A 16,606-nucleotide genomic window follows, 5' to 3' on the forward strand; every position below is an offset into this window, starting at 1 on the left:
CTTAGAACTTGAGGGCACCTTGACAGTCCTCTATCTAACCCTGTCCCCCCAGGAACCACCACAAATCCCAGACAAGTGATGATCTCGCTTTATTCCATCCTGTGACAGCTCTTGCGATAAAAGTGTGCTTTAGAGACTGCGCTATCAAGAAGGTGAAAAAATAAAGCGATTGGCTCAAGGTCACTCAGCAATTAGCAACGATGATGGGAAACAGAAGAGAAACCAAGAACTAGCTGCCAGACCCACTCGGTCGTCACCACGATTCGGTGGGCTGTAGTTATGACCACACTGAAGTTTACAGTTGAGGATGCTGAGGCTATGAGAGGGTGAGTGCCCGAGCAGGGTTGTATGATCGATAGGTGGTAGAGCAGGGACACAGTAACAGAGCAATCTCCTTCCATTTTGTGATGCCCCATGCCATTCCTAGATAAGATACAGGTTTCCCAAGACACTGTAAAATGGCCTTACTTCCAGCAGAAACATTGCCAAAGAATCTGCTTTGAGCTCCCTTCCCCTTTATCACCCCCATTTTTCTTGCCTTTCAGGAGAGAAGTATGAGCTCCATGCAGGGACTGAGTCCACCCCAAGTGTCGTCGTGCACGTGTGTGACAGTGACATAGAGGAAGAGGAGGATCCAAAGACTTCCCCAAAGCCAAAAATCATCCAAACCCGGCGTCCTGGCCTGCCACCCTCCGTGTCCAACTGAGCTCACCGCTCCGCCTCAACAATAATATCTGTCTCCTCTTTATCATGCTTTTTTTCCCTCTGTTGTTTGTTTGTCGAAAAAAAAAATAATTGCCTTTCAATCCCTGGGTGTTTGGTTGTTTGAGACTCCTTCCTTGTAATCAAGCCTCTCGGACAAAAGGGCTAGGAAAAGGTGATATGTTTCCTGATCATATCATACCCATCGAGTGTAATCCATTATTTAGAAGGTTCTAGGAAAAAAAGGTAGTATTTTCTTATTAAAGAATCAGCACAGCCTGTATCTTTATTCTCTCATGCTGATCCAAGCCAGAGACACCAGTAACAAATAGCACCCGTGTTGTTTGTGATCTGTTTCAGTCCCAGTCCTGACGTGTGTGCGTTGTTTCTTCCTGGCCACGTAAGTAGGACCATAAGTAAACTTGACTTTGACTGCATGAGATATCCCTATCTGGTCTCACTCAGTCCTCTGCATCCCGACATTCCCAGGACATGCATGATCACCAGCATTTATTTTCATGATTCGAGGATATACTATAATTCACAGATTGTCAGCATCCAGCCATGTCCTATCTAGACTAGAAAAATTATCAGCACCATCCAGCTCAACACGTCTGGGTATATCCACCATTTTGAGTCAGTACATCATAGCTCTGTTAAAATTCCTGGAGGTGACACTGAGCTTGGCCCCAAAGATATTCCTCAGTAGATTTTGAACACCACTTCCGTATAGTACTTTCCCAGCCTCACTGGGGAGGCTTGTCCAGGGTGATATAGACCGATTTCAGACAAACCTATTTATTACAAAAGTTTCATGGTGTCTGAATGATTGTTTTTTTCTCTTTGTATATTTGTACAAATGTTTCAGCTGTGCTTTTAAAATCTGGATGTTTTTTATTTAGTGATTGTTCAGCCATTAGCTGCTTAAAAACATAATATGTGCATTGCTTATGAATGCATTCATATACTAATGCAGATAATCTGATAATATTACACTCTATTATGGATAATGCTGAATTTTGAAAGGGCACAAACTTCTCATGCCAATATATAAATGATTAGCCAACATCTTTGCTATCAAGAATACTTGTTTTTAAATAAAGTGAAGATGCAAATGTCCATCATAGACAACTTGGATGAAGCTAAATCTCCAGAACATAGCGGCCACTGAGGATTTGAAAAAGGAAAGGATGGTAGATAAACAAACATATACCAATCCTACTCATGCAATGGCCATGTTGCTCAAAAATATTTGTTTTCGTCACATGTGATATTTCTATTTCTGTAGCCCGAAGTGCATTACAGAAAATACACCTATAAGACCATTACCTTCTGCTATATGTGCAAGGCCTCATCTACTCCTGTACATTAATGAATTACTTTAAATGCAAATGCCAGTTACAAGGGAGTGGGGAAATACTTTCATTACCCAAGCCTCAGAAAAACACACGAGAACAATAACACAGCCAACTTATGGAAGGATTGTTGTGGTTTTTGACTAAGGTGTATGCTAGTTTCATGAGAAACTTAAAACAGACTGATCACTCAGAAATTAAAGTCCGTTCTACTGTGAATATAGCAATATAGTACTGGACACAGTACAGGTGAAACTGAGGACAGCATTGCTTGTAAAACCCTGAGTTTCCATAAGAAAAATGAAGGCTCCTTTTAAAAATAAAATCTGAGGAGTGTATAATAAGCAAATGCTTTGACTTTCCTTTGCTGTGGAAGTTTTTGGTTTTTCAGTCACAAATGAAAGCTAGTCTAGTGGAGAAATGCTTCCCTCTAGTGGAAGAAATATTTTCTGGGCTCTTGAGACTAAGAAAGAACAGCAGCCATCAGCCATTTTGTGCTGAGTCTCTTCTCAGCCTTCTGAGGGTCATTTGACTTTTCAAGCTACTCAGAATTTTCAGAATGCAGATTCTAAAGACAGCTGGATGAGAAACAAATATTTGGAAATCATTTTTTAAGTGTTTTGAAGCAGATACCATCAGTCATTTCCAGCCAAGTTAAGCAAAAGTTAAAATGACCATGCTGTCATCACAAAATAAAACCACAGTGGAGTGTATGACCTAAGTGGTTAGTCTTGGTGAAATTTATTGTGAAGTTGCCATGTGACTCTGTCTCAGATCAAGTAATTCTTTCATTAGGTTGGGTCTGGGGAGGGGGGAAAGAGGAACTTTTCCGAGGAGAGCGGACAGACATGGGAAAGACTCCTCGAAGGGTGTCAGCGGAGCCTCCTGCACTGCGAAAAGAAGTCAGAATTGCCTCAGCATTTCCATGACGCACATTATGCAAACCTCTTTAGCACGATTTTCAGTTTGAAAGTTGAAATATGGAGGGGAAAGGGGAGGTTTCCACCAATTGAATCATTTGTGCACGTGTATAGCTCAAAGAGCTTAGGCTTCAAATATACCTGGTGAATGACTCTTTGTCCACGTAGCATAATTTGTGTGTTGTCTGTCTGAGCTGACTATTCTTGAGTGGTAATTGTGGAAGAGTGCAATTCAGCTGATAGTCGTTACAAAAAGTCACCAACACATGAGATTGACTTAGCTGAGCTCTTATGAAAGGAGCCAAGGGGTAAGCTGGTTGGCAGCCATCTCACAAAGGAACAGGAATTTGAACAAGGCCTGAAGGGATGGGTTGGGCTCTGATAAGGGGAACTTTCATTTTCATGCTTCAAACATCTTGGTCTGAGAGGCCCATTCAGATATACAAAGGACCCTATTTATTTATTTATTTATTTATTTATTTATTTATTTAGATTTTATTTATTCATAAGAGACACACAGAGAGAGGCAGAGACACAGGCAGAGGGAGAAGCCTCCCTGTGGAGACCCCAGTGCGGGACTCAGTCCCAGGACCCCAGGATCACTACCTGAGCAGACACACAACCACTGAGCCACCCAGGTGCCCCAAGGACCCCTGTTTTTTTAAAAGATTTTATTTATTTATTCATGAGAAATAGAGAAAGAGGCAGAGATACAGGCAGAGGGAGAAGCAGGCTCCATGCAGGGAGCCCGACGTGGGACTCGATACTGGGTCTCCAGGATCACACCCTGGGCTGAAGGCGGCGCTAAACTGCTGAGCCACCCGGGCTGCCCCCCAAGGACCCTCTTTAAACATTGCTCCCACACTATTCTTTAGTTTAAAACACCATAAGAGACCCAAAATAAGAAAAATTTTGTTATGGAGAATGCAAAAAAAAAAACTATCATAATGGGTACATTGTATTTCATTAACAGCATCTGTTTATCAAATTATACCATTAAGAGAGTGAAAAGGAAACTCTCAAAATGAGAGAGGATCTTTGCAATATAGTTGTCAAATAACTCCTATCCAAAACATGACAAACTCCTACAAGTCAATAAGAAAGAGACAGACAATCCATCCTTTAAAAATGGTCGAAATGCTTAAATTGGGACTCCACTTACACAGGCAATTCACATATACACACACGTACCTAAAATACCCATTTGACCCACAGGCATTCAAAAAAGTATTCATCATTTTACATCAGAGAAATGCAAATCAAAATCTCAAAGAGGTATACCACACACCTATCAGAATGGCCAAAATCGAGTATGGGAAAATATAAAGGCTGGTGCCAATACGGAGCAAGGTGGAGTAAACTGGTATTGCTACATAGGAACGTTGTCTGATAGTATCTGTGCAGGCCACACACACTCCTATCTGGAAGCAGTTCCACTCCAGGACATGCAACCAGCAGATAAGCGTTCTCACATCTACCAAAATACCTGTACAGGAATGTCCCCAAGAGCATTGCTTATAAGAGCCAGTAACTGGATACAACCCAAGTGTCCTTCAACTGTAGAATGAATAAATAAACTGGTACATTCACATAAAGGAATACCACAAAGCAATGGCTGAGATACAGAGCAACAGGGATGGATCTCGAAATCACACTTTTTGAGCAAAAAAAGATAGACGTGAAAGAATTCATGAGGTATGACTCCATTCATGGTGTAAAGAAATAGTCAAAACTGACATCTATTGATAGAAATGATAATAGTGGTTACCTTCTGGAAGGTATTGACTGAGAGAGTGCGCCTGCCAGCTTTCCCACAAGGGAAGCTATAAACATTCCATCTAGATCTCCACGGATGTGCACATATGTAAAAGTCATTTAAAATGTGCCCGATATACTGCGTGTAAATCATGAAACAAAACCACTATGAGAAAAGGAGGAAGGAGCCATCAGTGGCAAAAAAGGGGTTAGAATGTCCTCTGCCTAAAAACACATCTCATCCATCTTATATCTCTGAGATAACTTCTACATATACATAACCTTCCTTTAAAATCTCTAAGTATTTAATAAAAGAGAGAGCATAGGACTTAAGCCCTGGGTGAGGGGACAAATATTTACCAAAGAATGACTATGTGCCTGACGCTGGAAACAGTGGTGACCATGTCCCTGCCATTTCAGGAAGGAGGGTCCAATGTGGGAAAGAGATAATAAAGAAATAAGCAAATAAATAATTGCAAGTTCTGGTTGGCAAGGGCAGTGAGGACAAGCAAGAGCACACTAGGAAGATAGAGAGTATAACTGGAAGGGCATGGTCAGGGACAGCATTTCTGAAGAGATGACCTTGAAGGCTGAACTGTGGAAGAAATGTGCTGTTGCAGAGCTAGGAGAATATTCTCCTAGCAACAGGGGTGGAGGCCATGGATTTGGAAAGTCCTCTTCATGTGGGAGGGACCTCCAGGGTGTCATCAACATAGCAGAGTACAGAGACTGGAGGTGAGCATGCCCCAAATGAGGTAGGGAAAGGAGGGCAGGGCGTGGCTCTCTGGAACTTGGCAGGTCGAGCCAGAGGCTTGGGATTCATCTTAAGCACAAGAGAAGGGTTTTCGGCAGGGGAATAATGTGACTCAATTCTTCTTGTGAAACATTCTGCCCAGAGAGAAACTTCCTCATACAAAGCAACTGCCCTTAAAGTTCAGGTACTCTAGTGTGAGGACCTGACCCCCTAGTACCCACCTTAGGCTTGAAAAGATGGCTTTCAATATCAATGTGTTCATCATCCCTGCCTGAACTGGTCTGATCTGCCAAGTGAAGTCTCAGCAACCAAGCTCAACATGCAGTATCTTTCAGGGTTCTAGAAAAGTTTGGGTTTTTTTTTTTCTATCCCTACCCAGGTCATCTAGAAGGCTGTGGCACAGGAAAGAGGGGGACAGAGCAAGTGATAAAGAATGATAAGTCAGTGTTTCAGGAAAACATTCGTTTCAGCTGCTGGTACAGAGTGTCCCTGCCAGAAGCCACCATGCAGAGCATCATTGAACACTTGGCAGACTTTCCCTTCAAATTTATGTAATCTGAGAAAGGGGAAAATTTCAAGCAAAAGTTTTCCGTCAAACTCATTCATCTGTTCCTTTCAAAGATGGTCTAGGGGGATGTTATTGGAGTTAATTCAGGAGCTTTTTATGTTTCTAAAAGGAAGCCCTATCCAAGGTTAACTGTGTGTGTGTGTGTGTGTGTGTGTGTGTGTGTGTGTGTGTGTGAGTGTACCCAAGTGTATTTGATATAAGTTGAAAAGAGAAAACCCAGATGAGACCGAAATGGCTGAAATACTTTGTGCTGACAATTTGCATGCACAAGACCTCCTTGGCTCTTTTGCATTATTTTCTATCCTCACCCCGTAATTGAGCTTGAAGACTCTTAGGGCTGGGGCCTCCTTGGTTAGTTGCCATCATTAGTGAAATCATTATCACTTCCCAAACAGATTTTGCATTTGCCTATGAGGTCATTTTTTTCTTAAAGCAAGGTTATAGCTGTTTTTATAATGCTGCCAAGCTCAGCACCGGATAGCCCACATGATGTGCTCTGAGTCGGTGCTGTGGTGTGAGGCCCAGCTCCCCCTTCAGAGTGGAGTCACTGGTGCCCCTGGATGCTGGGGAGGTGGTGGCTCACAACCCTCCACTGACTGGCCAGACTGCCCTCAGCTGGACAGCACCACCCTCCCCCGCCCACAGTCACATGCCCTGCCCCAGGGCCGATCTGCACGCAGTGACCAGTCATGTGGGAGTGGGAAGGCCCATCCTATGGCTCTGAAGGGCCACCCCAGCGCCAGATATGTCTATGGGGTCACCTGAGGTCTCTGCATCTCAATTCAACTCTTCCCTCTGCCAGAATTTACTTCCTCACTTCACCACTGGTGTGGACACTAAGGGCTCTCCGCCAAACTTCCTGTATGCAATCTCCCTCTCAGAGTCCGTGTTCCAAAGAAACAAGCCTAATACGATCTCAATAGCCTTCTCCCCATTGCTTCCAGCTCTCTAGAATCGTACTACCTTCCTCCATCCATGCCATTGCCCGTGAATGCCTGACATGGATCAGTTATACCAGGGGTCACTAGCTTTTCCAAAAGCAGCCCAGCAAAGTTCCACTCTGTGCTTTCTTTCTGCTGAGTTCAGGGGGCAGGAAGTAAAAGTGCAAGTAACTTGGCACGAAGTCCCTTGGTGAGAAAGGTGGGTGTCTCCCAATCGCCCCCATGGTGTGAGAAGCACAGTGAATAGCTGTTCAGCTATTGTCAGAGACCCTCATGAAAAACACAAGGGTCTGTGGCAAGGAGAGGAAGACCCCAGTCCTGACCTATGTGCCACATATGTGAGAAAGGGGTAGAGATTGTATATATGACATTACATAAGTTTACTGAAGTCCCTTGTTTTCTCTCCTATAAAATGGGTATTAAAACCCACCTTGGTCATGAGGACTTAATAAGACAATACAAGTAACAGTAACAATTACAACTGGTGACTAAGTTCACAGAATTTGGGGACAGATGATCTGGGTATAAATCCCAGCTCTGCCACTTAGTAAACTTGTGGTCTTCTGCAACTTTCCTAAGCTAGGTCTTGGTTTGCACATGTGCTAAGAGGGCAGGATATTAGTACCCACCTCAGAGAGTGAGAGGAACTAAACGAGAAAACACACCAAGGCGGGGCACAAAGGAAGTCCACAGCCAATGCTTTCTATGCATCAGGCCTCACGTGGAGCACTTGACCTTCACAGCCTCACATAATCTTCAAGGTGATGCTTTCATTGCCCCCGTTTTTCATAAAAAGCAGTTTATCGCGTGCTAACTCTGCAGCAGGTGCTCTCTTCTAAGTTTTTTACATTCTTATTTAATTCTCTCCACGATCCTAGGAGGAAGGCACTCATGTCCCACTTTATAAGTGAGACAATCCAAACCTGGAAGTGTTACGTCCTTTATCCTCAGATGGCGTCCCATGCACTGCCTGCATCCACATCGGCTTCCCCGCAAGTTGGCGAGAGATGCAGAGTCTCAGCCCCATCACGATCTACTGAATCAGAAACTTCATTCTAACAAGATCCTCCCTCCTGTGATTCCCATTCACATAAACAGTTTAAAGAACACCCAAGATCCCAAGGGCCAGTCAAACCCAGAGCCAAGCTGACTGTAGAGCAGATACTAAACTGTCTCAACGTGTAGAGTGCTCATCAAAGAAAGTGCTCCAACTGTATAATTTCCCTTCCTCCAGTAATTATTTATTTGGCCAAGCTGCCTTCTCTATACCTGTCCACAAGCCATTCCTTACATCTTGCTGACCTTGGTGTTTTGATTAAAGTGCCCAGGTATCGCTGCCATGCTCCAGGCTCAGATAAAGTTTTGCCAAAGGCCATTCCAATGATTTCCAGGAAATATGCTTCTGAATAAATTATAGTGTGATTTCCAGAAAGGAAGTTAAAGCCTAGGGGCACACCAGAGTTCTGGGAAACGGCCACTCCTGGAACTGCTGGAAACAACAGGATGGTCTCAGGCAAGCACGCCAGTACTGCATATGCTGGGCTAGCACAAAACTAAACTCCTCTCCACTCAGTATGGTAGGTGAGTCACCAAGCAAACCACTGTCTTTGTTCTTGTTCTCAGATACCATGCAGGTAATATGGGAAGCCAGGTTGAGCTATCCCACCAGCCCTGGTGAACCGGGACCAAGATTAATACACTACCATTGACTAAGGTTTACAGAGATCAGTTCATCCAGAGAATTGTCCAACCTCCTGCCTAGAGGGCTGAGGTCTGGCAACCTGTATTCCAGGAGTCAACAGAGAGGTGGCCATTCAGTCTGTGGATAGTTTTCACTGCAGAAGCTCACAACATCCACTGCCACCCCCCCACACACCCTCCTACTGGACCCTGTTTCTATTAGAATCTCCCAGGGACTCTGGCTTCCAGGGAGTCTGAAAAGAGGAGAGGCTACAACAGAAAACATCAAATTATATCACCAGAAGAAGTAGGAATCTTTATAGCCAAAAATGACCTTAGTCTATCAAATGAAATCCTATGCTTGGCTGGGCAGGGAGACTGAGTGAGGATTCTAACTGTTATTTATTACATGTTTCAAATAATCTTCCTTTTTCTTTTTTTTTAAAGGATTTTATTTATTTATTCATGAGAGACACAGAGAGAGGCAGAGACATAGGCAGAGGGAGAAGCAGGCTCCCTATGGGGAGCCCAATGCAGAACTCGATCCCAGGACCCCAGGATCACGACTTGAGCAGAGGGCAGATGCTCAACCACTGAGCCCCTCTTCCTTTTTCTAACCCACCTGCACCCCCACTTTTAGAGGAACCTGGTGCTTCATATTACTGAGGTCTTTCCCTATACCCTAGTCTCAGCTTGCCTATAGCACCTGCTGAGATTTTAGCTCTCTTGAGTCTGGGAAGGAAGCAACCATGCTTTCTTCAGTTGTCTAGCTTCCAAAATGTTGCTCTTCTCCTTTCCTATCCCTTTGTCCTTATGGGCAGATAGCTATCCTTTTTAAAATTAAGATTTCAAAGAAAGTAAAAATGAACCCATGAGTTCAATTCACCACATGTAGCCAGAAATTGGAGTGACTGACTTTCATAGGCATCTTTTTGACCCAAACATCTTGCTATCCCTTAGACTGCCAAAGGCTCATGAGCGAGGCATGGGGTCCTCTGGAAAGGAATGTTCTAGCTCCTGGTCTTGCATACCCTCTCATCTCTGTGGGATTACAGAATTTCTGAAAATGGGACTGGAGGCTCTTCTGTCTATTGGACATGTCACAAGGAGAAATGTGTCACCGAGTTAGCTAAGTGAAACCAGAGAAGAAAGAAGCAAATGTAGATGCTAAACCTCCATCAGTTTCCCACAGATGGTAACAGCACTGGACAAAAGCTTTCTAACAGCCTGTGCTTTTTCCCAAGGCCTTATACACAGTTCCCTTCAGGGCGATGATCTCCCCTCACCTACAAAAGTGCATTATCTCTTTTTGTTGTTCTGTTACAAATCCTAATATCTAAACATATCTCATTCTGACCCTTAGCTGGACCATTGTATGCTGTGTGATGGCGCTAACTCGAAAGATAGCATAAAGGAAAAAGAAACCAAAGACAAGTTAGCACCCAGCTCTGCTCATGAGAGGAAAAATAATGAACACGTATGACTACTTTGTTCCTGGTCCCATCCTTTATATAGTTGTCCTCACTTACCCCTCATGACAGACTACAAAGTTGATCCTCATTCTTATTCCTCCACTTTGGAGATGAGGAAGCTTGGATTAGCAAAGCACTAGTCTTCGAGCTCAGGTGGTCCGAGGCTGAAGCCCACAGTTTTAAACAAGACACTGTACTCCTCCCTAGTGGGAGGTGTGCTTCTGATGGCACAGTGGCAGCTATGACCACTAACCCATCCATACATTCTCATCGTACCTTTGGGTTTTAAAGCGCCCTCATCATGTATTATTTGACCTCAATGAATGCCCAAGAAACTAGCCAGTGCCATGGGTGGAAAACCCTTGGCAGAGATAACACAGAGTGTGCAATCTCTAGAGAGAATGGGAGCAGTGCTCAAACATTACTATCACTCATGTTCTTGGATCTGCTCTAGCCCCACTCTGGGTATGGTACCAACTCAGTGATTTCCAGAAGAGCACACAGCCCTGATTTGTGTCTAACGAACATTGTTTTTGGTCCCGGAAAGAGGCAGACTTTTCCAGGAGTGGCATGCTCAAGCAAGGAGAACTCGGATCCTTGTTCCTTCTCCCTATCACTCTTTCTTGCTGAAATTGGACAGTGGAAATGGGTCCTGTGATTCATAGATCCAAGAGCAGAAAGAAATGTGAGAAAAGCTGGGGATCAGTCTCCTATGCTTGGACAAGATTGTATCAGATGTTTTCAGGGACCATGGGTAGCTTACCAAGTCATAAAACCTGGGAAAAATCATAACAAAATAAATGGACTCAAAAATGCAAAGATGTAAAAATCTGAGTCACATTATTTTGAAATTAATGAGTGATTGGGGAGGTCTGAGCAGCTGGCCAGCCTTGGACTCTGGGGGTCTGGCTGTGATGTGATACCACCCAGTAGTGATCATCCTGTCTAGCTTAAATATCAGTAGGGACAATTCTGGGTTCTGTGGCTGCCTGAGATTCCCAGAACAACAGCAAAAATTCAAATGACCTCACTGTAGATATTGGCCAAGTCTGGGAATATCAGGCAAAGTGGATCCGAAGAACATGGAGACGCTCCCACCCCCTGTCTATCTCTGGAGACAGGTTGCCCATCCAGCCCTGCCAGGACCATCTCTCCCTTCCATGTCCTCCTTTCTCCCCTTCTGAAACTTTTAAGATAAACATTTGAACCTGCTCCTATTTATGTATGCAAGTATGGCAGAGGATGGGAGCCCATCACCAAAGGCTCATTTTGAATTTTCTCAGCTGCCTTATAGTAGAGACTTATACTAGGGAGTTTTAAGGCATTTCTTCTTTTTTTTAAAGATTTTATTTATTCATTCATAAGAGACACACAGAGAGAGGCAGAGACACAGGTAGAGGAAGAAGCAGGCTCCCCTTGGTGAGCCTGATGCAGGACTCGATCCCAGGACCCCAGGATCACGACCTGAGCCAAAGGCAGACACTCAACCACTAAGCCACCCAGGTGCCCCTTTAAGGCATTTCTTGAGCTTACCTGAGCCACTTCCATCAATTCTTAAATAGCTATACCATAAAGAAATCTCTACCATTAGCTAGCAGATACCCTTTGCGTTTTATATAGAACTGTATTCTCTTACTAATCTTCAGGGAAGAGAAGTGTAATCTTTTCCACAGTTCTGTTATGTATATTCTAATTGTGTGGTTACATAACTGCTTCCTGTACTGGCCACATCTGTCAATAAGCACATGGCAAGTGCTTTGAGAGCAAGGATGGTGCCTTATTCTGCTTAGCTTGACTGATAGCACCTGGTCCTATGATGAGCATCTAGTAAGTGTTCAATAAATCTTTAATCAGTAAAATGGGTAAATAAATTAGATGGTATGAAATCCCAATGATATATAAAAATCATAATGAGACTGAAAAAAACTTCATACAAGATTACATGAAAACAGTCCATGAAAAAATAAATACCTGTTATTTGACCAATTCTCATAGACTTCTTCAATTGCAATCTCAGTTTGATGGAAAAAAACAAGGCCATTTTTCATTCACTCAACAAACATTTATTGAGGACTTACTATGCTCTAGGCACTGAAATAGGCCTTTGAGAAACAAGATATCTTGGTGAAAAGACAATCCAAGCTCGTGCCCTAACTGAGCTTACTTTTATAGCAGTTAGTGGTTGGAAAGCGTTATGGATTGAACTGTATCGCCCAAAATCCGTATGTTGAAGCCTAACACCCAATGTGACTGTATTTGGAGATAGGACCTTCAAGGAGGTAATTAATATTAAATGACTTCATAAGTGTGAGGCCCTAATCTGATAGGATTGGTATCCTGTCACCTAACCAGGAGGTGTTATCAGAGGAAGAGACACCAGAGATCTCTCTCTTTTGCGAAAATACATTTCTGTGTTTGAGCCACTCAACCTATGGTATTTTGGTATAGCAGCCCAAGCAGACCAATACAGAGAGTGTCTGTGTAAGAAGAGAGGTGAGGAGAGAGGCAAGAAAGGAGATTGCTAAAAAAAAAAAAAAAAAAAAAAAAAAAAGAAAGGAGATTGCTTATGGAACAAGGATACTGATTGATTTTGATCATCGATTAAAGTTCTTGTCATTTATTAACGAGTTGAGATCACTCCTATTTTTTATGGATTCCCGTAAAGGAAAATCTACAACTTCTCTTGATATTCCCCCTTGAAGATCACTTAGCTTCCTCAACCCTGTCTAAAGGCTTTCACTGTATGGTTATGTTTAATGTTTATCTACCTCCTGAGGCTCATAGCCTACTCCCAAAGGAGCCTACTCCCAGTCTCAGCCTGGTTCATATGCCAGCTACTGCTGCTCAGAGTCTGGCCTAAATATAGCTGCATTCCTCCCAGGGCTTCCTCATTTCTCCTGTGAACCGAGTTCTTTGATTCTCAGCTTGGGTTTTATTTTTTTTTTTATTTTTTTTTTTTAATTATTTATGATAGTCACACAGAGAGATAGAGAGAGACAGAGATACAGGCAGAGAGAGAAGCAGGCTCCATGCACTGGGAGCCCGACGTGGGATTCGATCCCGGGTCTCCAGGATCGCGCCCTGGGCCAAATGCAGGCGCTAAACCGCTGCGCCACCCAGGGATCCCTCAGCTTGGGTTTTAATTGGTCAACTGGGTAATTTATTTTCACTTATAAGCTATCTCTCAGCAGTATTTCTGAATCACCAAAAACAATCTACCTTCCCTTGGCTCTTGCAATTAGGTAAGCGTATGCCCCAGCTAACTGCTACGTGGGCCTGGTCTCTCCTCCCACAGCTAAACTTGGGGTGCTTCTATCTATTGCCACTTAAAAAATTACCACAAAGTTAGTGGTTAGAACAACACAGATTTATTATCTCCATATTTGTGGGTTAGGGATGCTGCCTAGCTGGGTCCTCTACTTCTGGTCTCTCACAGACTACATCAAATTATTGGCAGGGCTGAGCTCTCATCTGAAAGTCTGACTGGGCAACGATCCATTTTCCAGTTCACTGAGATTGTTAGCAGAATTCTATTTCTTAAAGGCTGCTAGACTGAGGGCCTCAGGTTCCTGCTGGCTATTGGCCAAGACCACTCACTTCCTTGCCACATGGGCCTCTCCAACATGTTCATTATTACTTCAGCAGAGCATGATACCCAAGAGGGCACGTAGAGAGAATATGCTAGCAAGACAGAAGTTATGATCACTTGTAATCTTATCATGGAAATGACATCTAAGAAGGTAATATTGGTTTCATTGTGATCGTCAACCTCTCAGAAGTCAGAAATTCTAACTATGCGATTTCTCCTATACTTCCCACACCCATTACCCTTGGCCATGTGGCTGACCAACAGGTACTACCTACTAAATGCATCCTGGACAAAACTTACATAATGTCTGCCAAAAACTACTCTTCCTCCCCCAGGAGACAGACCATCCTATAGCAGTTTCTTAATCCAGAAATCACAAAAAGTTACCCTGACTCCTTCCTTCTTCTCTCTCATTACCTTTGTAGAGTAAAATATTGAACAAGTAGTTGGACAATGTATGACAAGTTATGTGGCAGGGGACCTACATGGTGATAGGGGTAGTTATTTGGTAATGATAGAGCAACAAGGGATTCTCAAGTGATTTGGGTAAATTAATTTAATTTCTCTAAGTCTAGTTTTTTTTTTTTAACTAAAAAAAAAGTGGAAAATAATAGGAGGCATATGTCAGAGCTGTTGTGAGGATAAAATAAAAAGACACCTGTAGAAAGCTTAGTGTATTATCTTATCTCTTATGAGCCCTCAGTATATGTTTGCTGCCAGCTATTAGGGAGTCATACCGTGGCCATCTTAGTTGCTCACTACTTCAACATCCTCTTCTCAAAACCTCCACTTTAGAAGCTAGGAGGCTAACCACACATTTTTCCCAACCCCTTTGTAGCTGTGGATATCTAGGGACACAGTTTTCAGACATGTTTTGTTCTTCTGAGAAGACCCTCTTCCTTCCTCGAACATAGATTCAGTGTCTGCAACTTTAGCAGCCATTTGCATCCATGAGATAACAAGCATGTGGTTGAATAGCCACACACCAAGGACGGTGGAGCAGAAAGACATTGTGTCTCTGATGACATCGTCAAACAGCAGAACCAATACCAACCTCCAGCTGCCTTCAGGTTTCTTGCCATGGAAGGAAAAGCAACATCTGCATGTGAAAGCCACTATTCTGTTATTTGCAGTTGAAAGCTCTTGACAGAGATACATGTGTCAATATACCACAGTTCAAATATCTGAAATTTTAGGCCAGAAATTGGGATCAAGGTCACAACCTCAATCAATGCAATTTTGAAATTCTATCTTTTTCCACATTAGGTGACTTCTTATAGATGGTAAACACAGGACTATTGTGTGATCTTTATAATCTGCTCTATTTGTACTTCTTCTTATTAACTTGTTACATTTATTTAACCACTATATTCCTGACAGTAAAAGAGTTCCACATATTCAAGGTTCCAATATTACTTCAAAGGAGCAGCAAAGAGAAAAGGCTTGAGTGGTAAAAGGAGGCAGAACCTACAAGATAACAAACAAAAGAGGAAGAAGTGAATTATATTCATATAATCATAGACAAGCATCAGCCCTTAATTTCCAATGTTTTTAGAGAATTGATCTTAAACTTTGTTTCCAGGGGTTTATGTACTATGAGACTTTCTCCTCATTTCATCTCTTCTTGGACTCACAATCTAAGAAGAATTCTCAAGAATGGAATTTTAGGATCGTGAAAGAGAGAGAGCTAGAGATATCAAATGGGCAATATGCAAAGTTGGTTTGTGCTTAACCAATGTAAATTCAGGGCCAAGTGAGGACTTGCCTGCTGCAAAATATCCAGTCCACAGTCCTGCCTAGAAATGCCAATATATGCCTGAAAATGCTACCATGAGAATTCCTGCAGTGCAGATGACACAACAAAGAGACTTGCTCTGGATCTACAGTGGCCACTGGCTATGAAGCACTTGAAATGTGGCCAGTGCTCCCATGTTGAAATGAAAATATTTTATATAAATTTTAGAACATAAAATAAAACATGTACTAAAATTAATTTAACCCGTGTCCTTTGTTTTAACACGGCCACTAGAAAATTTTAATTTAGCCACGTGCTTTTTACTACATTTGTATGAGAGAGTACTGCTCTCAACATGCCTCTCAGAACAGTGATTGAACTTCATTTACCAGATTAAAAGAACTGAGCTCTCAACGGACAAGCCACTGAGTGTGGACATTTCCATGTGCAGGGCAGATAGGTTTAAGCAGAAGAGGGTTATGATTCTGACAAATGGAGAGCCTTAATTAGGTTGATGAGAGGCTGTAGGGTGTGGAGGAAAAGGGAAAATTCTTATGATCATTGGCTGAAAAATTGTGTTCAGGTCATGGTACAATCCCATCTGGGGCTCATTCCTTCCACCTTGGGCTGTTCCCTGCTTCTTGTACTATTTGTCCACCTTGGTCACCTTCCCAGGGACGTTTGATCTCCATGAGCAATTTCATATGGCTGCTTCTTCTAGTCCCTTCTATGCCTCCCAGCATGATGAAGGATTTTTAATGTCCTGGGGCCACTGCTACAGGATTCTAGTTGCAAGGTGAGCAGATGGAACCGAAGTGACAAATGTTTTTCTGCACAGCAGAGACCCAGGCCGTTAAGTCAGGCTGAACTATTCTTGAAATGAGCTACAGGTAGAGAACCTCATCCATCTTCTGCTTGAAGCCTTCAAGGCTTGCATCCCCTGTGATATATTGTCAGTTTCCATTACGAGCCTGGAGTCCCATAGCAGTTTCTCTCTAAAGAGCATTGACTGTGCTAGAGAAACTCATTAAATGAACAAGTCAGTGGAGCTTTAATAAACAATCAGATTAACGGCCCAGGAGGAGAGTTACAATCCCATAAGTGTTAGATTTAAAACCTCACTATGCCCAAGGTG

At 42.9% G+C, this 16,606-nt stretch overlaps 2 protein-coding genes across 3 annotated transcripts in view; both read left to right on the forward strand.

Annotated features, from left to right (window-relative positions):
• RCAN2 (regulator of calcineurin 2) overlaps positions 1 to 3,130 on the forward strand; it is a 260,301-nt gene extending 257,171 nt beyond the window's left edge. For both annotated transcript variants that reach the window (XM_077903782.1, XM_077903783.1), the window contains one exon: positions 546 to 3,130. In XM_077903782.1, coding sequence (XP_077759908.1) covers positions 546 to 706 — 161 coding nt within the window. In that variant the 3' untranslated portion in view covers positions 707 to 3,130. The remainder of the gene's footprint in view (positions 1 to 545) is intronic.
• Positions 3,131 to 5,092: 1,962 nt separating this feature from the next.
• The window catches only part of LOC144317433 (uncharacterized), a 32,853-nt gene continuing 21,339 nt past the window's right edge, over positions 5,093 to 16,606 (forward strand). The window contains exon 1 of the mRNA XM_077903790.1: positions 5,093 to 5,467. Within this exon, the coding sequence (XP_077759916.1) occupies positions 5,283 to 5,467 (185 nt within the window). The 5' untranslated portion in view covers positions 5,093 to 5,282. The remainder of the gene's footprint in view (positions 5,468 to 16,606) is intronic.

The sequence above is a fragment of the Canis aureus genome, chromosome 7, assembly GCF_053574225.1.
Source record: "Canis aureus isolate CA01 chromosome 7, VMU_Caureus_v.1.0, whole genome shotgun sequence".
NCBI lineage: Eukaryota > Metazoa > Chordata > Mammalia > Carnivora > Canidae > Canis > Canis aureus.